A 23,012-nucleotide genomic window follows, 5' to 3' on the forward strand; every position below is an offset into this window, starting at 1 on the left:
TTTCTGACTTATGTGATGTGAGCGTAATGCTTTATTTTCCCCTTCGCATTTAATGTGTGTGTCAGAAAAGAATACAAAGAATCTCCTCAAGACAAAAAAGGAACGGAAACCCCCAAAAGCACTTAAACCTCCACTTGAGTACAGTGAAAATACCCCCCCCCCCCCCCGCCCTAACACTTTTAAGACTCTTTTAATACATATTAATAATCCATTTTAACTTGCTGACTAACAAATTACGATTCCATAACTTTACGATCTATCTTTACTTTCAACGTTATGTAAGGTTGTCCTCGTCTAAAAAGTAGGCTTCATAACATAAGCTGAAAACACATTTTTCATCAGTTTCCTTCCAATCGTGCAGATCTAACACGCTGTGTTTGTGTGTCTCTTTATGCGTGTGCGTGTCTCCAGGATCGACCCACATCTTCACTCCCACCAGCCTGCTGGAGCAGCTCAAGGCCATGAACAAACCAGACGAGGAAGTGACGAGCTAAAAATCCTCCAATCAGTCTCTCTCCTCTTAACCTTACTCCCACCCCCTTACATCATCTCCCCCCCCCCCCCGCACATCATTCCCAACCAAATCCTACACATTAACTGTGTATGCATCTTGCTTGAGAAGAGAAAAAATTTAGACAATTAAAAAAAAAAGAGAGATACGTTATATCAAAGAATAAAATTGTTGCAAGTATTCTCATATTTTACAATGGATGCAACTAAATAAACGTATTTAAAATTAATTAAATATCAGAAAAGAAGGCCATTTAAAATTGAAATGACCAAAATGTAATATTGTACGCTATGAAACCTGCTAGGATGTGTAAAAGGTAGATGATTTCTCTTGTTCGTTTCTTTCGGTTACCTCCATGGTGTGACTTTTACCTTTAGCAGATAGAGGAGGGATGTGCAGCCTGAGGGGTTCATATTGTAAAAAATATATCAGTCACCATGCAATTTATAGATATATGCATAGATATATTTCATCAGAGAGGAGTCTGTCCTATCACCCTTCCCTTACCCATTTGAGATGTTCGTATTCAGTAGCATGCTTCGACTGTGTTTGTATCCAGTGTGGATGTTCCGAGAGCCGCATGTAAATGTTGTGGTTGAATATGGCGCTTAAAAAAAACTTTTTGTTTTGAGCATCACAAAAAGGAAACTATTCTTCAAGGATTTTTAAGAGTTTAAGAGACAATTTCACTGGCCGCTTTATTAGGGATACCTTTCTCACTGCTTATTAACACAAATGTATTGCTAGTAGGTCATATGGCAGACGCTTGATGCATGTAGGCATGGTCAAGACGGCCTGCTGAAATTCTGGCAGCAAAAGGGGTCCAAACCTGTGTCAGCAAGGTGTAACTAATGAAGTGGCCGCTGAGTTTGTATGCTCAAGTAAACTTGGTCCCAGCTACTGAGCTTACAGGCTAGCAGAGAAGAAAGTAGAAAGTGTTCAGGGATGTATTGATTTTTGAGTTTTTGATACTCAAAACAAGATCTGTTGGTTTTAAGTATTCATTTTAAGAGCTCCACTTAGTCAGTCGGAAAAGAGGGAACTCTGTTAGAAGCCAGAATCATCCCTCCTCCAGCTGCCGAGACTGTAAAGTATTTACTTGCCACAATCTTTTTCCTTTCCTCTGCAGAGACGTCACGTTTCAATGTCAAAAAGGCCTTTGCTTGCTGATATTTAATAAATAATCCTCCAAAAAGGGCCAGTTGTATTTCAGTATTGTATCCTGTCAGATTAAGTCTTATCATTGGTTAGTAACGATGTTTAATTGGGCCATGCACTGAGTAGTGTTGTGTATATGCTATATGTTGCTGTTTTAGCGTCTCACTGTTGAATGGTGATTTTTCTGACTGTGAAGTAGTGACTTTTCCTTTGACGAAAAAACAAAACAAAAAAAAAGCCAATGTGAAGCCGCCGTGTTTGTGGTGTTTTAGCTGTAGCTGTTTAGTGGTCCACTGGGAAAAAGAACTAAGATCTATATTTTCTTTGTCTGTTTTCCTCCTCTGGTGCAATGTAAAACCCTCCAATGGTGAATGGCTTTGCAAGTTTAAAAAACAAAACAAAGAAAAACCCTGGAAACCCCTCGCCACTTTTCTTTCCTCCTTCTATTGCCTCTTTCCTGGCCAAACAGTTGTATATTGCACTATGATGCGTTTTCTGTGATGCAAACGCTTGTGTTTATTTTTTCTTTTTTATTATAATTTGCTGTTGTATAGGGTTTACGCTGTCAAATCAGTTGATTTATATCAAAATTATTTATCAGAGAAGATAATATTGAAACATTAGTCTGTCCAAAAAACTGTTTAACTTATTGGGATTGTATGTTTGCGAGTGTTGAAGCACAAACAATACTTCCATGTGTACCTAATATGTACTAAGGTTGTCTAATAAATTGGCTTCCATTATACTGAAAGACTGAACTTTTTTTCTATTATTTCTAAAACAAACAACAACACACAGTCATTCTTTTTTTTTTTCATTACGGAGTAGTGAAAATGACGTTGGATCGACATCGGCACAAATGAGCAATAAATAAAAAAAACAAAGTACAAAAAGCATATCTAGAACATCGCATTTTAAAATATATCATCTATACAGACAAAAAAACCTTTGATATCCAGCATCTGAGGCCCTTGGTACATCAAATGATTATGGTTTGAAGAATGACCATCTAAAACTGAGCTCATGGCTCATGAGTGCATTTCATTTACAGCAGAAAGAGTTTCTACATCATCAGAAAATGAATTTCTACAGCGACTAAAATAAGACTGAGGTTAATTTCAGATTTCTGAAAACTAGTGTCACATGATCAAGAAATGGCTCAAAGTGCAGAACTAATTCATGAGAATATACAGGTCTCTGTAGTACGTCATAGGTTTGAAAATAAATATGATCTATAAGACATAATAGTGTAAACAGAGTTATTGTAATGTTTACCAGCAGATAAAAATACATGCTTTGGCCACCTGAGCAGGGCGGGGGAGAGAACTATCTTTGAAAACATCAGCAAAGAAAACTTACAAAGAGGATTTGAGATATTCACTTTGGTCCGACTCAGTTCTTTTGGCTCGTGCCTCGTTCTGCAGCTGCTTTTGAGTTAATGACTCTCAGTCTTAGTGCCTGTGATGACAGTTCACACTAGTAGCTGCAGGACTGAGTGAGCAGCTCCTGGTACTGCAGTCCAGATGCCAACGAGCCAGCCATGTGCCTGGAGGTGTGTTTCATGTGTCGAGCTGCTCTGATGGCTTTGTTCAGTGAGCTGTCCAACGAGCGCTCCCTGTCAACAGACAGTGAGCGTCTTTTCGTCCTCCTCCTCACCTCCCCAGGACCAGTGACCTCGGCAGACATCGGAGTTCTGTTAGGAGAGACGTAGAGGGGGGACGAGTACAACCTGAGGAGATGGTAAAAAGTAAGTAAGGATCAGGACAGAACAAGATGTTTCTATGTAACATTCTCTCAAAACTATATATGAAAAATGTTATGTATCAGAAACTGTTCAATAAACTGCACATAACTTGCACTATTTTGCCCCAAATCCTCATCCAGCAAACCTCTCAGCTGAGAGGGAAAACCTCCCTTCAGCGCAGCCATGTGCACTTAGGGAACGACCTGGCCAGTCAAGCCAGCGAAATCTTCCTTCTGTGTTTTTAGACTGAGGCGATAATGCTGTGTGGATTCTGGACACAGTTTGTCATCTTTAAATTTAAAATTAAATAGAAAATAAGGATATATAAATGAAATCTGTTATTTGCATGTTAATCTAAAAGTCTGGGAAACAAAACAAAAAAAGAAGCAGAAAATGAAAATTTTAGGCTTTTAGGATTTTTGCATACTGTGTCAGATGAGTGTGTGAGCTATGAGACCAGCGCACTTACAGGAGTGGTGGAGGGCACACTGGCATGCACTGCAGCAGTGCAGGTGGAGCTGCAGATGCAAAGAACCTGCTCCCCACTGCTCCATCAGGGGACTCGGCTGGCTGGTACTTTATGTGTGTGGAAGTGTCGGAGAGTCTGTGACTGTCTGCGAACCACAGAGCAGGCCAGGAGCTCCATTAACACTTAAAATAATTGCACTCATTTCATTTACTGCAGACTAAATTTATGAGTCAAGTGGAAATCGGGCATAAATTTCCACACAACTAAACTCTTGTCTTTGTGTGGTGAAATAATGGATTAGCCACACAAAGATAACAGTACATCCTTCTTCTGATAAGGATTTAAACCTCAGTGCTCTGTGCATCTGAAACGCATCTCATGGTCTCTAACCTGGCTTAATGACTTTGTATGATTCGAGGCGTCCGCAGAGAGGACATTGATGGCAGCAAGTGGAGGAATGGAGCATCTCTCTACCGCCACCAGCTGGTCCTGACAGTACAGAGACATCATAGAAGAGGCTTTATGGAGGCTGATCGACTCATTCAAACCATAAAATTAATCCAGATAAAGCTTTAACATTAATTTAAAGATGTTTTTAACCAAAGTGCACTTCAGACACTTGGATTCTGCCCTCTTTGCTAGCAAACATGTTTATCCAGGCATTCATTCTCACGTTCAGGGGATGCTCTGTGAAATGACAAACACTGAGAACAAACAGGAGCTTGACTTCTTCTGCTGTCAGGTTCATCTCCTTTTTCAGACACAGAAACAACAGGATGCTTCCCTGCAATACAGAGAGAGGTTTCCCTCAGCTCAAACCCTCAAGACTGCAGTGTAGATGACTGAGAACCTACATGGATTTATTTAACATGTCTGAACAGGTCCCACTGCAATTTCAAATTTCTGAAGCTGTATTTGACTGAATTTGTCTTTGTGTCTCCAGTGGTGTGGTAGGTGTTCTTACTGTGCTGTGTTCGCCTGCTGTAGACAGTAGTTGTGTGGGAAGAGCAGCTGTCTAGTGCTGCAGATGTTTGAGTGCATCTGGACACCTGAGGCTGTGGTGCACAGGGCTGCAGCGCCGATCTTGTCACTGAAAATAAAACACTGACTCAATAAGTGATAGGGCTTGCCATTAAAAATAGGAGTTAATGAGCATAACAGGCTTCAGAATCAAAAACAGGATGAGAACCTTAAAGGAGACGACACTGTTAGTCCCTGTGAGTGAACATGCTTCGGTTTGACCATACAAGCTTTCATAATGGCTAAATGAAATGAATAAACTGGTATCACTCCGTCTCCCTCCTTGATTTTAATGATCATTTGTTAATCACGATGAACTCACAGTAATCATGTTGTGGCTCTTGTTGGTTTATAGCAGATTTTCTCCTGGCTATTCGTCTCTGTGTGGACTCCTCCGCAACCTCGTCCACCATCTGTGTTTCTCTTTTCCCTGCACTGACATCACTCCGCTGCTCTCTAGACCTGAGAAGTGGAAGAAAACTAAATTAACAGCAAGCAACAAAAAGCAAGTCTGCTATAAATGCTTAAAACTTCACTTGTGACATAACTATGAAATTTCCAAATCAGGCCGTAGAATATAAGATCACATAGTTCATTATGCATCCACAATTATTATTATTAAATAAATAAATAAAACTTTATTTATACAGCACCTTTCTAGACAGAGTCAAAAGTGCAGCACATCAGATAAAAAGTCATAAATTCCAGATGTTGTTAGACATCTGGAATAATTTGAAAAATTTGGGAATATCACCCAAAGCAAGCAAACACAAATCAGGTTTTTAGTGCTCCTACTTGGCAGCAAAGACAAGTGACTGTATAATCCATCACAGTAGACTGACTCTGTGGTTTTATGTGGAGCATTGAAAAGAAAAAAACAAAAACAACCTGAAGCAAGATGAAGAGGAGCTTTGATTAGAGCTGTTATCCTGAGTTGATGGAGCTGATCTAATAGAGCTGATAGGCTTCTTGTTTCTCAGACTATCTTCTAGTCTCTCCTTCAGTTTGGTTACCTCAGCCTGCAGTATCTGGACTGCATCACTAGAGGAAAACAGAAAAAGGATCTTTACAAAATAATCCACCTTTGCAGTTCATATGTAAGCTTGAACTAATGCACTATCATACCACACCAAGTTTTGTGGCCAAATATTGTGACGTGACCTCTAAAATGCTTTACTGTGGAAAATATGCAACTAAACCATTCAGCTGGTAAAAAATGGATGGCAAATATTGATGTAGGTGCACTCGCATTCTGAAAAGAAACAAGAAACACCACACCGTGCAGGAAACAGAAGCTCCTAATATACAACCTGATTCAACAGCAGGCGATTCTGTAATAAAATACATAAAAGAAAATTATAATAAAAACATTACAACTAGTTTTTGGCGTGATCATGTTACTGCATTATTGTAGCAACAGTTATTGTCATTCATCAGAAATCATTAGGATTCACAGCGACACTGTAGAGTGACTATCTACTGCCTCACTCTCAGAGCTTTGTGTTTCTGGGACATTCTCCACTTGTACTGTTGACTTGTTTGCTTCAAGTCCCATCCAGACACTCACATGCAGTTCTGACTGGAACTCCTTGCTCGTGGAGAATCGCAAAGGTGGTGCTGAGTAGTGGTGGAAGAGCTTGAGTGTGAGCTGTCGAGGAAATTGATAGATTTGCTGTACTGGTCAGTCTTTTCACCTTCAGAGTCAATGCGAGCTGTAGAAATAAGGGGAGGTCAGCAGCTTAAATACTCAAAAAGAGAGAGAGAGCACTACTGATTACTAAGTAAATCAAATTGGAAACTCACTGCCGTCACTTTCAAGTCCAAACTCACTGCTGCCACTCGCCACCCTTTGTTGTCTCAGATTGACACAGCGCTTTGGAGAGCAGGAGGAGGTGCGTCTCCTCACTGCCCTTCTGCATCTCTGTGGTTGGTCGAGGCTGAGGCTAAGTCGGGAGCTCATAATCAGGTCTTTAGCTGTATGACTGTGCAACGGTGAGGAAAAATGAGATGGTGCAAAGACTCGGCCTGTCTGAAGACTCGTGCTTCCTTCCTGAGGCACTGGAACACCGCTGCACCATAATGGACAAAAACAAAAACACAGAAGACTTAATCAAAGAAAAAAAAACAATCACTTTAAAACAATAGAAAATCACATCAGAATGTGTTGTGTGTGTTATGGGGTGGGGGATGGCACCTGAGCTGAAATTATTAGTGCAGTAAATCACTATGGAGGAAGGGAGGCCGAGTTGGACTCACCTCTCTAATGCCCTCTGGTGGAGAGGACTGGAAGTTGCAGGAGTTAGACGGCTGCTCTCTGAACCAACAAACCCGCTGTCTGTCTCTGGAGAGATGATACCATCCTACAAAACAGAAGTTATACAACATTAATACTGATCATCACACTAGGCAGCTGCAACGAATATGTCAAATCTTTAGTAAAATAAAGTGTTTTGTTAATCATTACAGAAATATTTTAGTATTATTGTAGGGTCTTTATCTCATAGCATAAACCACCTTGAGGCGACTGCTGTTAAATAAAGTTTATTTTTTTAGCTACTTTGAAACTAATTAAACTTTGGCATGTTAAAAAGAGGCAATTCAAATAGTGCACATATACACTGATTGAGTTAGTCCAAGGATATAGGGAGCATTTTGCACTTATATATCAGCTGTATTTAAGAAGTCACCCATAGAGAAACCACTGATTGGTCATTAATTGACACTGTTAAATCTAAGCCTATGCAAAAACAAATCACAGAATATGACGAGCTTATGTTGAGGCGAAGTGAAGAGGAGGAGAGGGACAGGTGCTGCTAGGGTGAGACAGACGTCTCTCACGGAGTCCTTTAGTGCTGCAGGCAGGCAACATGTTCCGATAGCGCACAACTTCAGTTTTTTTATTTCTATATGATAATTGTGCATTATTAAGTGATAAGAACAAGTAATCTGATGCCCTTTAATCATTATGAAGCTGTAATTTGAGATACAATAAAAGATACAATAAATAAAATACGTTTTTGTACAAAGTATTGGTATCGGATCAGTATCGCCGATACCACCCTGAATTTTACTTGGTATCAGATCGGAAAGGAAATCAGTGGTATCGCACATCACTAGCGCTGATCTGTCAGCTTGTTAGTAATAATAATATTATATACAATATATTAATTAGCACAAGGAAAATGCATGAGTAAAACAATATATAATAGGCTATACCTAGCTAACTAATTTGCTAAAAATGCTAATGCAATAAATAGTATTCTGCCAGTGTAGACATATGACAGTATGTTGCTTTAATAGTGCCAACAATATGTGTATGTAACCAGGTTCTTCCTTTTAGTAAAATTTAACTGTTGTTCAGTATTTATCAGCTCCAAATCCAAAAATGATCAGCCCATTTTCACTCAAGCTTGGTAGAACCATACACCATACAGGCCATAATAAAGCAACAGTTTTACTCGAACTGATACAGGATAAGTGACCATCAATATCACTGACCTGAGAAAACACTCTCCTGCCCCCAGCCTGAACCTCGGAGCTCCTCACCTCTGACACTTTTACATCTCCGAGGCTACTCAGACTGCTGCTGTGAGACTTTCCCACCTCTACCCTCTTTATGTTACTCTGACGAAAAACAGGAAACATCATGAGCCGGCTGGAGGCCGGGCGAGGACTGGACCTGCTGTTTTGCTGTTTGTTCACGTCAGAAGAATAGCCCTGATGGTCTGATTGTGCATTCCTGTTAACAGATAATTGGAGAGAATTTAGTCCAGTGGTCGGAGAAATTAGCTTCCTCCCAATTGTGTATTTTTTTTTACTCAATTTTTTGTCCAATAGAAAAAACAAACTGCTGCTGGTGAAAATGCAGACCATCTTGCCTTTTACTTTGAGACTAACCTCTGAGAGAGAGTTTTCCAGACTTCATTGTTTCCAGTTTCCTGTCTGTCCTTGTGTTCAGACTGCATGTTAGTTCTTAAAGCAGGAGAGGAGAGAACTGCTTCATTCAGGCTACGCTCTAGAAGTTTGGGAAGCTCCTTGATGCTTCGGTAGCTAAACAGATGGAGGAGAAACAGTTAAATAATTAAAAAGTCCCAGCTGCAGGGCTCCTTATTTATCAGATTTCATGATATTGATGCATTTAAATATAGCTACTCACTGATTCACTGCCATGGTAAAGTCCTCTGCAACACTTTTAATTTTGCCCTTCAGAGGATTGAGGTAGAGAGTTTCTTCATCCTCTCCCTCGGACTTCTCTTCATCGTTCTCTTTACAGGCTGAGCTCACTTCTGCTTCCGCTGCCCCAGAGAGCAGAGGCACAGGCAGGACCTCAAAAGAGAAAAAGAGAAAAGTAATTGACAAGATAAAGTCTGGTAAAGCTGTGATCCTGTCCTGAACAGGGATTTCATCATAAACCAAAAATAGTCCAATTTTGTGAAATAAAAATGCAAGTTTTCCACTACAAACCACATTAAGCAGTTAAACACGTTATGTATAACACACTCACAGCACTCACAGGTGCAATTTCAGCTTTTTCCATTTTGCCTAAGGACAGTTCCATATAACAGTACACTGGAGGAGCTGGGATCTAACCACTGACCTTCTGATTTGTGGTAATCAACCACTCTGCAGATGTCTGCCTTGTAACTAGAGTGTGAATGAATGCAATTCCCTACACTCACTGTGCTACAAGGGCACTAAAAACACATACCTCCTCCACACAGACTAGGTTTATTACAATTTTCCCACGCTGCTCACAGAGTCATAATAATCCCGGCCATACACAGAATAAAATGATGCTGTTGCTACCTGTGGGTGAGTGAAGGTTACAACATCCACAGAGAGGGCAGATGGTGTGGTTGGTTGAGGAGGTGGAGAGGGGGGAGTAATCCAGGTGGGCTGATCCGGTTGCATCTGTTCCACCTGCTCCTTCAGCTCGTCCGTACGCAGCCCACACTGAAAGATCAGCCCCTCTAACTCCCTGATGCATAACATACATGTTAAAAAAGAAAAATAAATCAAAACAACTGAGTAATGAGCACACATAAATGCAAAATATAAAATGTATTCAGATGTAATGCTGGACATCAACATTACCGTTCTGGGTCAAACTGGCTGATTTCTATGCCTCGCTGCTGCAGGAGTTTGTGCTCATCCCTCGCCAACAAGTATCCCCTCTCCAAAGATTCGAGCCCCTCGGCAAGCTGAGCCATACCCTAAAAGAAAGAACTTTTATGTATTCCATTCAATATATGTTCCCATTAGATGTGATGTTTAAAAACCTAGAGAATTCTGCTGTGCTTTTGTTGCTTTTACCTCAGTTTGTTCAAAAGGTTGAAGTTTTTTGCTTTTACGGAGATCCTCAAACGTCTGCAGCTGAATGAAAAATCAAAAGGTTTATCATTGATTAACTTCCTAAATGACCATTATTACCAGCCAGCAAATCGGATCATTCTCATCTCTAAAGATTTAATTGGCCAGTTACCTGCTGCAGAAATGTTTCGGCCTGGCTGAACAGAATATTGGCTAGCTGCTGTCCAAGCGTAGAGCCTGGTTCGGTAGGACCGGTAGCTGAACTTCCTGTTACATGGACAAACAGATTAGAAGGAAAATGCACACAATGCCTGTTGTATACAATCATCAAAGCCAGAGACAGTTCACCCAAAAATTCTAAATATCTGCAGAGTCATTTCTCCATTCAGATAATTGTGGTGCAAGCTGCCCGGTTTAAAGATACTGACTAATACAAGATTTAGCAGCAAAGAAGTAACCATTAAATAAAATGAAGATACCCTGATCTGTCGTGGGTTTCTGAGCCCGAGGAAAATCAAATTTTAGCAACTTTGAAGCACCGCAGTTTAGTCCTGATTGCACGCAGTGGCCGGGATTTGGTGGGTCAGAGTACAGGTTAACCTGGAAGAAACATGAAAAACAAAAACAAACGTGTTCTCAATAATTAATACCTAGCCTGTCTGTATGTGGACTTCTACATTTTGTAAGAGACACACTGTTTCACTGTATAGTACTTTTACCCATACAAAATGAGACTTCAGCAGGTTTTGATCAGTGTTTGTTCTAATTTCTCATTCTAGAAATGTGAAGCGAGTCAGATTAAAAAACAGTATACACACAGCAGGAAAACACTCCCATCTAGTGTCCACAGGTTGTAAGCTTTCACTAAGGCCTCACAACTATTCTGACTAACACATAAGGAGGGTACTGAGGTAATTAAGGGCAGGGGAGAATAACAGAGTTTGGAAAAAAATGAGTTAAACATAGTCAGTCATCAGCCAACCAAAGTGTGAAAATGAGCTTGACAGTCACTCAAAGCTGTAAATCTTTATGACCTTTAACGGCTCTCAGAAGGCCCTTTCCCCACACACACACAGCCTACATATTGCAAAAGTAAACAGCTGCATGGCACCTACAGGGACACTTTAATATACAATTAAGAGACAACAGAGATTAATCAGAAAGACAAAAACCCCACTTAAAACCTAAATTCAGATCATCAATCAGACTGGAACCAGTCAGATTTCTTATTAAACTGGTTATAAGCTCAGCTACAAAAGGTAAATCTACTGGAACATATGTCTAATCAGAAAAAAATACTTACTAACAAATATCTGCAAATTTTGTTGTAAAGGAACTCCTCCCACCCTGCCTGGGTGAGGGGAGGATAGAACAGATGGTGTTTCAGTTTGTAATGAATGAGATGGGAGAAAATGGAGGTGAGGAGTTCAGTAAGCTGATTTCAATTAGTGCTGAATGTGAAGCGCTGCAGCACAAACAGAAATGAGCCACCAAATCTTTAAATGACCCAATTCCGAACACTTCAGCACTACTCCTGCCTCTTCTGTATTTATTTCAAATCCCACTTTTCTGAGATTTGTAATCATTTGTATGACATACTGCTCTGTCTATGATGCGCTGAGCCTGCCTGGACCTGGGATGCTGATTCTCTAAATTTCTGTCCTGCAAAAATTAAATATAGACATATAAATGTTGTGACATAATGAATTTATTTCATAATTCTAATGATTCAAATTTTAAGCTCTACTTTGAAAGTACTTTCACAGCTGTTCAACTATCGAAAGCCACATAATTACTCTTTGTTGACAAGAAAAATTCAATAAATGCCTAAAATTTAAGTAAATAAGTTGTATATCACTTTGAAGTTTGGTATTAACTTTAATATTTTATAGTGGCTTAATGGTTAGACCACTAATAATTACATATGATAGTGAGATGTACTGTTTTTCAATCCACACCATTAAAAGGTGATAAATTATAGCTGGATCTCTAGATTAACTACCTTGGCTTCCAGACGCAGACGATCAATGGTGTTCTCTGCCTCAGCGTACTTAGTCAGCAGTCTGTCGTAGTCTTCCTGCAGCCAGAGGAAATAAAGGAGAAGGAAGTGAGGAGAAGCAGTGCAAAAGAAATGTGACATGAGGAAAAAAAAGTGAGACAAATGAAAATGAAAGGGAATAAAGCAAAAATGGGGGTGGCGATAAAAGAGAGGACTAAAAGACTGGAGCGGAATTTAGGTCCAGTTTAGTCTAATTCATCCTGTGAGGCTGTCAAACGTAAACAAAAGCTGAACATATGAGGACAGCCAGGCAAAATATCTCTGTGTACTTTGGTTTTGGATTTGCTTTTGTTGCTTTTGTTGGCTGTCCAAATAAATGGATGGATGTCTTAATGCTCAGTTTCAGTATAGTAACTGAAACGCTACAGCAGACAGTGACATTCTGGGTAATAATATTAAACAAAATTCATTCTAGAAAATGTATTTGTATATTGTTGTTATATTATAGTTAAAACTAAGTGAAGAGAAATCGGTGTCTTATTTTCACGTTCAATAAAAAAATGAACAAAATGTCTCCATTATTCAGATTCCACCACTGTGATGAGTTTGATTTGAACCGTGACACTAAAACAAAGAGGAAATAAAGTGGGGCACCCTAAAACTACGAGTCTCATGTGCCATGTGTTTAAATGCGTTTCCCCTATTTTTCCCATTTTAAAACCTTGAGCTGGGAGCTGAGATGAGACTTTTTCTAAATATATTAGTCCCTTCTGGCATATCCATGTTTGATGTTCACACATTATTAAATTCTAAGTGCGTCCTGTGGGACGTTTTCGCCTTTTGAAATGAAAGCTCGTACTTTAAGTCCAGTCAGTATTGGCATTCACACTAACCTGGAAAAACTCAGACTTCTTCATGACATTTTGACTTGTTATAGTACAAAAAGCACAGATCTTATTACTGAAGCTTCAATTACGTGTCCCAGCAGACCCTGTCAGTGAACCTGTATTCACAGAAATAGAACCTCCCCTAAGCAGAATGCAGCCATCATTACTACAACTTTGATTTTAATACTGGGACAAGTTAGATATCTTCTGTCCATCTCAATCAACTTTAGTGGTTTAAAGTAATTTTACAGAGAACTCTTCCAAACTGAAATACCTCTTAGTCTCTACTAGTACCTGAAGCTGATTGACCAGTGTGGTGGCCTGCTGGTGGCATCTGAACTCCTGAGGCACAATAGCGTTGATTGCACTGGTTGCCTGTCCGTCAGAATCTGGCGAGGTAGGAGATTCACCAGCGGTGTTCAGTAGGACTTCTTTCACTATATCAGCAGGGGATTTGAAGACTATAGGTGGCTCGGGTGATAAGGACTTCCTCGTTAACGAGGACCTGCTCTTGGGGGGCTTGTAACCGCCTTTGGGAAAATGAACTCTGGGTTCGACCTTCGAGAAGTCTGGTGTGTGGTAACTCAGAGGCCCCTTTCTGGAAAAAGAGAATTGTGATGTATGAAAATAGAAAAGAGCAAAAAGAAAGCCCAAATAAAATGGTTAATAAAATGTGTTTTACCTAGATTCGTCCTCTGCAACAGCATTGCTCCTGGTTCTAGGCGTTACCACGTCCCTGTCACGACGTGTGTTCTGTTGTTTGTTGGGCCTGACTGTGCCGGGGGAATGAGTTCTTGAATATGCAGCCTCAGGAGAGTGCTTCCTTATCTTTCTTGGTGTGGGAGTGGGGTGACTATGCTCCTTATCTCTCTTTCCTGATTCTTTTCCAGGGCCATTACTTAATCTCCTGTAATGATTTGAGATGACCTGTTCAGAAAACAATGCTGCTGGCTGAGGCGAAGCCCTGAGCTTTATCTCGGGACAGCGAGGACTGGAGTTGAGGCTCACGTGGCTACTGTTAGACTCTTGAAAACTTTCTGTAAAGCTTATTTCTGGAAAGGTTTCAGCTTCAATTCCTGGGGCAGTATTTAATTCCTCGGCAGTGAAATGCAGACGATGGGGTAAGGCAGAACGGGAGGCTGGACAGGAGACACTGTCCACAGCATGCAGCTGAACGCTAGAAGATTGTCCTGAGCTGATCTCTTTTTTCTCTTCTTTATCACGATATCCTTCAGCGAGTCCTGCCAGCTTTCTTCCAAGCTCCCCTGATGTTCTAGTGTGCTCAAATTTCTTTTTACTCCAATCACTCCTCCCTCTCTCTTCTCCATCTTTGTCATCATTCGTCGTGTCGTGGTGTTTGTTCCACTCAGAAAGATGCTCTGCTACCTGCTCCTCCATTCTCCGCCTCACCTCCATATCCTCTGACCACGTTTTTAACTCATCTATAATTACAAAAAGAAGAAGGCATGAAAAAATAATAAGGAAGCAAAAAATGTGTTGCGCAACAAAGGACTGTGTAGTTTTAATGAATCACACAAATGTGCACCGTCTTTGGTCTTCAAGTGCAATCAGTTCCATGACTCCAGCCATCAACAACCAAACTTATTTTAAATTTGGCAGTTTCCCTTAAGGTCATCATGTTGGGGACCCCTCCTCCCCAAAAACCTCGCCAGCGCTTCTGCAATTTTTTAGCTTTCTCTGCTTTAGACAGGTTCACGGATCAGTAGTGATGAGAGCTTTGTCTCAGACCACAACTCTGTACTAAACTGCTTGTTTGTTCCTTATTGTCTAAAGCCCAAGGTGGCACATAATGTGAGGAGTAGAACCAAGGGGATCCATGCCATTATTCAAGATTCACTCGGTTGTTCACGATGACCTTTTAAAAGTGTTACTGTTATGTGTCAAGGTGTGTGAGGAAAATATTCTGAACAATGTCAGTGTTCACCACAATCCTACTCACTAGATTTGGCTAAATCCCGTTTTGTTTTGACTTCTCAAAATTGCCCAAAGAGACTAATATGACGGGGAGACAGGCAAAATTTTGTGTGTATTTGTAAAGATTTTACAATTGTAAATTACTCTCTACAGTAGAACCAAACAAGCAGGGACCTCTTTTAATCACCTGATGACAAAATAATTAGTATCTCGAGAACAAAGACAGAATTTACATTTTTCAGTTGTCAGGATTTGTTTGTTTTCTATCATCTTAAGCATATTATTTTTAGGTTTTAGAAAATATAAAATATGAGAAAACAAAAAAAATGAAAACAATTATTCAATTGTTATTCAAACAGGTCTCAGAATTAGGTGTATTCAAGTGCTTTAGAGTGGAAACTAAGAAATGAAGGTCAAGAAAAAAGTTAATAAATTATAAATGAATGCTCACAGGATGACAGTTTTCCTGTATCTTCTTCTGTTGGTTTATGGTGCGACAGATGCTTACTCAGCTTGTAGATCATCTCCTCAGACGGTGTGTCCCTCTCAGCCACACTATAATCTGCCTCCTCTGGGGTGAGGGATCCAGGGCACCCATCTGAATTGCATTCCTCCAATTCCACATTTTCAAGTGCCTCTGACAGTCCAATGATACCATTCTCATCCATTTGACTAAAAAAGTCATCCTCTTCTTCTGCCTGTTCTTCATCCTCTTCATCCCACTCATCCTCTGATATAGCAGTGCTATTAGGTGAGGAGTGGACCGGGGCAGGGGTCCAGAACAGAACCCCTGCTGTGGTGTTCTGTCTTGTTTCCATTCACCTTGCAGCCTCCCTCAGTTCTTTGTTTTGACTTCAGTTACTGTTTCAGCCAGGCCTGGGAACCTTTAGCATCTTTTTTAGTTTCTTTGGCTCTGTAGCCACTTTCAAAACCATGGTGGAGGAAGTTTACAAATTGCGGTAGAAGTCATTGAGCTGGTGGCAGTCCAGAGGTAACAGCTACAGACTCAGTGATTACTCTTCAGTGCTGAGGAACAGGAAGCATTTGGATGCAATACCTGAAACACAAACAAGCAACCGATACTTATTTCACTACATGTAACACTTTGCAATGAATCAAGGTTAACACACCTTGAGTAGCACGATTTGTTAATGCAGAAGATTTGAGGCTAACCCCAATTCCTAATCTATTTTCCATTGAAATAATTTAACAAAAAAAAAAATAAATCATGTCACAGATAAAAAACAAACAAACAAACAAAAAACATCCTAGACATAACAAACACAATAAAGCCATGAAAAAAGAAAGAAATTACAACACTCTTTATTTGCTTACTTGCTTGGTTTAGGTAACGGCAATTATTTCCAATTAAAATAAACAAAAAACAAAAATTAAAGTTCTAAATTGTCTAATCCTTCAGTCTAAAAGCTTTTCTGTTCTCTTTATCAGTGCTTGTATTTTATTTTATTTGCATTGTACTAAACAATACAGTCAAACTCATTGGAGAGAGCTTTTAATGCCATCTACACGACTTTTTTTTTACTCTGTTTTAACACTGATCAAACTCTGAGACAGACAAACAGACTTGACCAGGATAATAATAATCAGTAAATTCAAAACTTAATACCTTTACTATATACATAATTAAAAATGTTCATAAATGTAATCATAGATGACAGAATGGGAATACACATATAATCTACCAGCTAGATGCTGCTACCTTTAAGAAAAGGCTCCTGATTATTTAAAGCTTAGTTGACTGACTATTTCCTTTGAAAATGTGCAGTTCAAACACTGACTCGTGATATTTTAGGATATCATGAGAATATTTACAATGCAGCACGTATGGACCGGTTTCTAATGCGACATGAACTTTGTGTTTACACCACTGATTTAGAATTCTTTTTATTGCCCCCTGCTCAAATCCTGTACCATCTGCTCACACCGTACAGCTTTTACACACACTACTGAATTCATCTCAGTTGCTTAACTCACAGGAAACAAACACAGTATACAGGTAACAGATCCTCGATTAGTCTGCTAGTTCAAAATGTCACATAGCAAGTCTCCCAAGAATTAGCTTGGAGCTGCAACACTCACTATGGCAACTCCACAACATGAGCTCAAGTTGTGTTTTCAGAGTGTGCAGTTAAACATCTCTGACAGCTATACAGCCAGTGGCTCACTCCCAAAGCTGCATTTCAATGTGCTAGAGCAAGGGTGGGCAATTAATTTTCCCAAGGGGCCACGTGAGAAACTGGGACCGTTGTGGAGGTCCAAAACAATAAGCTTATAAAAAGATACAATTAATACTGAGCAGAACTGAGTTCAACTTGGTGGTGCAGTCCTCCTAATTGCCAACAGGTCTCAAAGAACATCAAGACCATGCATATTTAAACTTTAAGCTATTTGGATTTGATTGCTTGAGCAGCAAAGTCACACTGTGTAATTATCACTTACTTCCACTTCCACTTACAGAACAGCTATTTCATAATGATGATGTAGCTTGATTATTTTGGTTTTGAGCCAGCAGGTCAGGAAATAACAACTGCATACCGGGTCATGGACTTTAACATGCATCAATGACAGAAGCAAAGTCTTGCAATTAACATTTTAAAACAAAGCGCAAGTAAAGTACACACTCTACAGCACTCACATTTCCATTAAGAAAAGTGGTAACCATGGTTGGTTGCTTCTTTCATCAATATCCCAGATTACCAAAAGAAGATTATGAAGCCTGGTGCTTCTTTCATCTCTTAACTAACATACAAACGTTACACACAAACACACTCAGATTTACCCACAGACGCGCATGCACAGACTCGCATCACGCTGAGCCCTTTCATACACAAATCACTGGCGACTCTCCACACAGGCCAACATGGCAAACTCACCATGCATTTAAACTAGACCACAAGGAACAAGAGCACGCAGCTCTGCGCATAAACAACATGAGAGGTAGGTTTACAACAACAGTCATTTCAGAATAGAATTGCTTAGAGCTCACAGTGTAATTATGGTATTATTTCTAAGGTTTCTTCCTTCTTGGACAAACACGAATTTTCAGGCAAATGAGGACCAAATCCCCACCAGGCTGTTGCTGAAGTGAAACTGCACAAGCCACAAATTAATGTGATGCAAATATATGTATCACCTGACAGTTTAGTGCTCATTTTATTTTAATAGATTCATAGCCATAATAAAAATTTCTTCACCAAAGATTTTACACACAAAATGAGATTCTATTATTTAAGCCATGCAAACATGTGGTCAAATTACATTTTTGTTCATTTTTTAAGAAAACTGTATGTGAACGTCAAGCTTACTGATGCTTTAGCAATAGCTTGCAGTTTAAAGTGTCTGAAATGTGATGTAGAAATAAAACTGGTTGTCAAGAAAGATTTGCACATTCACTGGGAAGAAAGATAAAGCAAAAACCCTGATGTGACTGCAAAGTGCTTGGAGGACGGTTTAGCTGACACAGTAGCAACAGCTCTCCTTTCATGCAGCATTTATGTACAAAAAGGTTCTACATGAAAGAATCATCAGAAAAACTTTACCTGCTACCTCATCACAAATGTCAGTAGAGAGACGATGAACAGATAAAGATCTTTAGTTACAACCATTTTGGAGAAATAGAAGGTGGGGAATATTATTAAAAGAACACATTTCCTACTGAGGACTGAGGTCGAAATACAATTATTATGAATTTTAATAATTCAACTAATCATGCAGTCAGCCCAGAAAAGTAAACTAAAAAGATACAGAGCTTCCAGGATAATTATCCATGTAATGGGAGGAAATAATAATAAAATTAAAATGAGGTAAGACAGCATAAAATGTAATTCCTAAATTCAGAAGCTTTTACATTATCTGTATCTATAGGAGCTTCATTTTGGTGAGGAAAAAGAAGCACAAAAAGAACTCACCTGTTACTCTGCTCATAACTCCATGTTCATGCCCAGGAGAACTAAGTATTTAACTCAGCTGCCAGATTTGGGGGGGGGGATGGGGTAAGCTGCTCTAAATCCCTGACAGGGGGCTTCACCGATTGTAAAGAGACAATAATCATCATGCAGAACACGAGACTGAAAAAACTCAGTGCTACAGACAAACTAATCACAACCAGATGGTGAGGCAAGCCAAGAATACATGTATGATGCACAGGTAAGCTGGATGTTCGGGAAGGACAGAGATGAGGAATGACAGCGTGAGAGAAAAAAAGGATAGATGATACGGAGGAAGAGGAGAGAATAGAAGAAGAAAAGCTGTCATAAAATCAACAGGGAATATATATGTTTTCACAGAGTGACACTTGCTGAATTTTGAGCACACAGTGAACAGAAGTGTAGGTGGAGCTGCCCCACAGAGCACCGATCTGTTTAGGAACACCTAGTGAATAAGATATGGCAGCTAATCTCCTTAGGAGGCACAGGGAGCACTGAGGACACAGGATGAATATGCAGAAGGAGCCGCTCAAGAGAGTGATTTAATATTTTTACTGTTATTTTAAATACTACTGAACTGGAATGCTCTGGCATTGGACTTTAGACTACAAGCCATATTTAACAATACATTCATTCAGTGCTTTAAAAGTGCTAATTAACCTAACCAAAGCATGTCTTTGGACTGTAGGAAGAAGCAAAAGTACCAAGAGGAAATTCAAAAAGGCAGGGAAAACAGGCAAACTCTACGCAGAAGGACACCAGCTGGGATTTGAACTAAGAAACTTCTTCCTATGAGATTATAATACACTGCCCACAATGACTGTTGACTGGTTGACTAAATTGTGCAGTGTCAAAATACGCTGTCATTCATTGAGCAAAACATTGGCAACTTTTGTAAGCAAAAAGGCGATTTTTTTTGGCAGAACTGGCAACAAGTCTGGACCTAATTTTGACCATGTGCTTTTGACTATCCAGCCTCAATACTCTGCCTTACCTGCACGTAACCTGTACGTTACAATGTTTTCCATCTTTATGCACCTTCTTACTTCATACTCCCAGCGGACTCTGAGTTCAATAATATTGACATACTAACAACATTTTCAGCTTCCTCTGGCAGAACAAAAGGGTAAATAGACTGGTGCATGTATAATTTTCATCTACACTTACTAAACACTTTTTTTTAGGGCTTTTTTACACTACAAGCTAAACCCATGAACAGACTGAAACACTTTTATCACACACACACACACACACACACACACACACACACACACACACTCTGAAAGGAATGCATAATTTGGGATTCAAGGACACATCTAGATGCAGACTGGAATAGCCCCGGAGCGAACAACTGACCTTCCAATTAGTAGACGGCCCACTCTACAGCCTAAGCCACATCACCCCAGTAGTGCTGTTAACTTGCTGTTCAGTGTCTCTAAGGTTTGCAAAATGATAATAATATGCAGTGCTAAAAACCAACTGTTAAGAAATCACAGTACAGTATAGCTGTATAGCAGTATATGTTAATAATAATAACAACAGCAATAATTACAGAATTCAAATGTTAAGGGACTTAAGATCAAGTAAAATCAGGTAAGGCTTTTCTTATACAAGTATATTTTGAAATGTGACTTAAAAGAACTGACTGAACCAACTGATTTCATAGCCTTGATTAAAAAAATGCTCTGGCCTCTTTAGTTTTCAGTCTAACCCCAGGAACAGACAAAAGACCTCTCCCCAAAGAACTTAAAGCACATACTGGTGCAGATGGTACTAAGAGGTCAGAGAGGAACCACTGCCTTTTTTATTGGTTTCTTCCAGCCTGGCCTCAGAGCAAACAATAGGAAGTATACTTCACGGCATCAACACTTCTTTCATTCAAAAGAGGGGACAGAGAGAGGACAAAGAGGGGGCATGTCACCATGGCAAACTGGAAAACAGAGCTCTGAATGAAAAGTCAATTAGTGTATTTGAACCCTAACCATGATTATGGCTTTATATACCTAACAAAGAATTAGCTATTGCCTAAACACAGCAAGAACGTAATCCTGCATTAAAAATCTAGGCAAAAATGAAACATGTTTGAACCAGCCACCGTGCACATGGTGATATGATCTATGGAAGTTTACCCAAAATATACTTTTAAAATTTCCACGATTGAATTATCAGATAAAAAGATACAACATCCAGTGTACCAATCCTTGTTTCTGTTACTCTATGTCAATGAGACTAAATGAACGCACTTTCAGTATTAACACTATCATATATTCCATGACATTAAGGTTAAACTTCAGTTACAGAAAAAAAAACAACTAAAGTTTGGGTTCAGGTGGTGACACTTCTAGTGGATGTTAAAAACAACAGCTAATCGTGAGAATTCAACTGGGAGGAGCAACTGATTTTGCATGGAATCACCCCACTTTGCTGTTCACTGTATCCCAAATATCAGTGCTGCCAAAAGGAGCTGATTCTGTAGAGATACTGTAAAAACATAACTTCGTGCCTTGGGAAAGCCAGGTAAGAAATCTACAGTCTTCCTTTGATCCACAGTTTCAGGCAGCATCAATATCCTTTCCCCCCTAACCACCTCTGCTTTACAACAAGGACTTCCAGTACTATAAAGAAAAAACTTGTTCAGATATACAAACAACCAAGTACTACCAGCCAGTCTGGTGGGCTGTGGGAGCCACAGAGCAAGAACCACCGTTGTGAAGAAATCTAACAGCATTACATTACAACTTACCTCGTACAAACACAGTAATGGGTCGATACTGGAGATGAGATGACCAAAAAGACTTGAGGGATTTCATGATGGGCAGATTTCACAGCATGGGTCGGTTGCCTTGAAAACAGCAAAACTAAAGAGGAGAAAAGACCCACCCCTGTGTCACCATGGCACACACACCACAACAAACCGCCATCAGTAAACAGGGTTCTGGGGGTTTTAGAAAACGGTTAAACAGCTCACTTCACGGTTCGTCGCTGTTAGAGTAACGTTGAGAGTAAACCGTTAGTAAATGTAAGCTAGTTCTACAGTAGTCACTGCCAGTTTTAGAACTTAGTTATCGTTACTATCACTAACTCCTTATTCTCTAGTTAAAGCAAACCTAAAAAACCCACACTCCGACCACTTTCAGCTACATTATGTTGACAGGTTAATTCCGACGCAGTTACACTGCTACACTCATTTCTCCAATAAAAAGAAAAGCTGAATTTTCTGATAATTATAGGGCTAATTATCAACCTTGGACGTTGGAGGAGCGTGGCACTGATTTAGCTGGAAGAACAGTTACTCGAGGCGAACTACATGGGGAAATATTAGCCCTGAGCTTATACTTCAGGCATTTTATTCTCTTCTAACCACGTCGTGCATAACTTGGCCATTTTTAAAAGGTGATATTGACGACAATGATAACGCTTTCCACCCTAGCCTAAACTCAGTGGTTGAACAAAAGCGTTTGTTGCGACCAGTGAAAACCTGACAGGCAATAGTGAGGAGCATAATTTTAACACACGCACCCAAAGCTTGAAAGCTTCAACTCAACATCTGAGTAGTGATTGGTTATGATGGTGCTCAGGGGCGGGACTTCTCTTAAATCAACATACAAGGGAGGGTGAGACCACAAGAGGGCACCGTTGCACATGGTTTAATTTTTTTCCTCCCATATTTAAAGGCAAGAAAATTGATCTTATTGATACTCCGCACAGGTTTGCACAAACTTAAAGACACAATTTAACAAAATAACACAAAAGACATGAAATTCCTTATTTGTTTTATTTGTTAATGAACTACTGTGCGCTCTAGGGAGATATCAATTTTGTTGTATTCATTTAATAACAATAAAGGTGTTCAATTCAGTTTTTAAAAAGGTAAAAGGGAATTTTTAATACAATGTAAAGGGGAGTAGCGTGTACAGTGCTGTGCAAAACTCTTGAGCCATCACTCATTTCTTTATAGTTTCCATTGCTTCCAATATGTGAGGATTCTTTAAAAGAGTGACCATGATCTTGAGCAATAGTTCTCCAGACTTT

At 39.7% G+C, this 23,012-nt stretch overlaps 2 protein-coding genes across 8 annotated transcripts in view; one reads left to right on the forward strand and one right to left on the reverse strand.

Moving 5' to 3' along the window:
- Window positions 1-2,414, forward strand: part of stxbp1a (syntaxin binding protein 1a) — a 39,676-nt gene extending 37,262 nt beyond the window's left edge. The window contains exon 19 of one of the 2 annotated variants that reach the window (XM_082541602.1): window positions 412-2,414. In XM_082541602.1, coding sequence (XP_082397728.1) covers window positions 412-494 — 83 coding nt within the window. In that variant the 3' untranslated portion in view covers window positions 495-2,414. The remainder of the gene's footprint in view (window positions 1-411) is intronic. The other variant, XM_082541600.1, reaches the window with a different exon arrangement.
- Window positions 2,415-2,473: 59 nt separating this feature from the next.
- On the reverse strand, window positions 2,474-22,520 carry akna (AT-hook transcription factor). 6 transcript variants are annotated; one of them, XM_082538919.1, is made up of 25 exons: window positions 22,500-22,520; window positions 21,724-21,838; window positions 15,485-16,090; window positions 13,781-14,540; window positions 13,393-13,696; window positions 12,215-12,289; window positions 11,812-11,874; window positions 10,692-10,812; window positions 10,385-10,479; window positions 10,216-10,275; window positions 9,997-10,115; window positions 9,709-9,880; window positions 9,059-9,228; window positions 8,800-8,952; window positions 8,401-8,641; window positions 7,159-7,262; window positions 6,706-6,971; window positions 6,470-6,614; window positions 5,791-5,943; window positions 5,225-5,364; window positions 4,847-4,972; window positions 4,556-4,666; window positions 4,273-4,371; window positions 3,883-4,027; window positions 2,474-3,398 (listed from the first exon to the last, which is right to left on the reverse strand). In XM_082538919.1, exons 3-25 carry the CDS (start codon window positions 15,849-15,851, stop codon window positions 3,146-3,148), a joined length of 4,242 nt encoding a protein of 1,413 aa, XP_082395045.1. In that variant the 5' UTR covers window positions 15,852-16,090; window positions 21,724-21,838; window positions 22,500-22,520; the 3' UTR covers window positions 2,474-3,145. The 6 variants fall into 6 exon arrangements, with proteins under 6 accessions (XP_082395045.1, XP_082395044.1, XP_082395047.1 ...); XM_082538918.1 differs by lacking the exon at window positions 22,500-22,520 and adding an exon at window positions 22,225-22,424; XM_082538921.1 differs by lacking the exon at window positions 22,500-22,520 and having other exon boundaries at window positions 15,542-16,090; window positions 21,724-22,424.
- Window positions 22,521-23,012: the final 492 nt, after the last annotated feature.

The sequence above is a fragment of the Aulonocara stuartgranti genome (assembly GCF_965226115.1).
Source record: "Aulonocara stuartgranti genome assembly, chromosome: 7".
Classification (NCBI taxonomy): domain Eukaryota; kingdom Metazoa; phylum Chordata; class Actinopteri; order Cichliformes; family Cichlidae; genus Aulonocara; species Aulonocara stuartgranti.

Coding starts and splice junctions, on each gene's coding strand:
- akna (XM_082538919.1), bottom strand. CDS start 15,851: ATGGAAACAAGACAGAACACCACAGCAGGGGTTCTGTTCTGGACCCCT. Junction 14,541..15,484: donor TACAGGAAAACTGTCATCCT/GTGAGCATTCAT, acceptor TTGTAATTATAG/ATGAGTTAAAAACGTGGTCA. Junction 10,813..11,811: donor AGCGCATCATAGACAGAGCA/GTATGTCATACA, acceptor TGTTTCTTCCAG/GTTAACCTGTACTCTGACCC.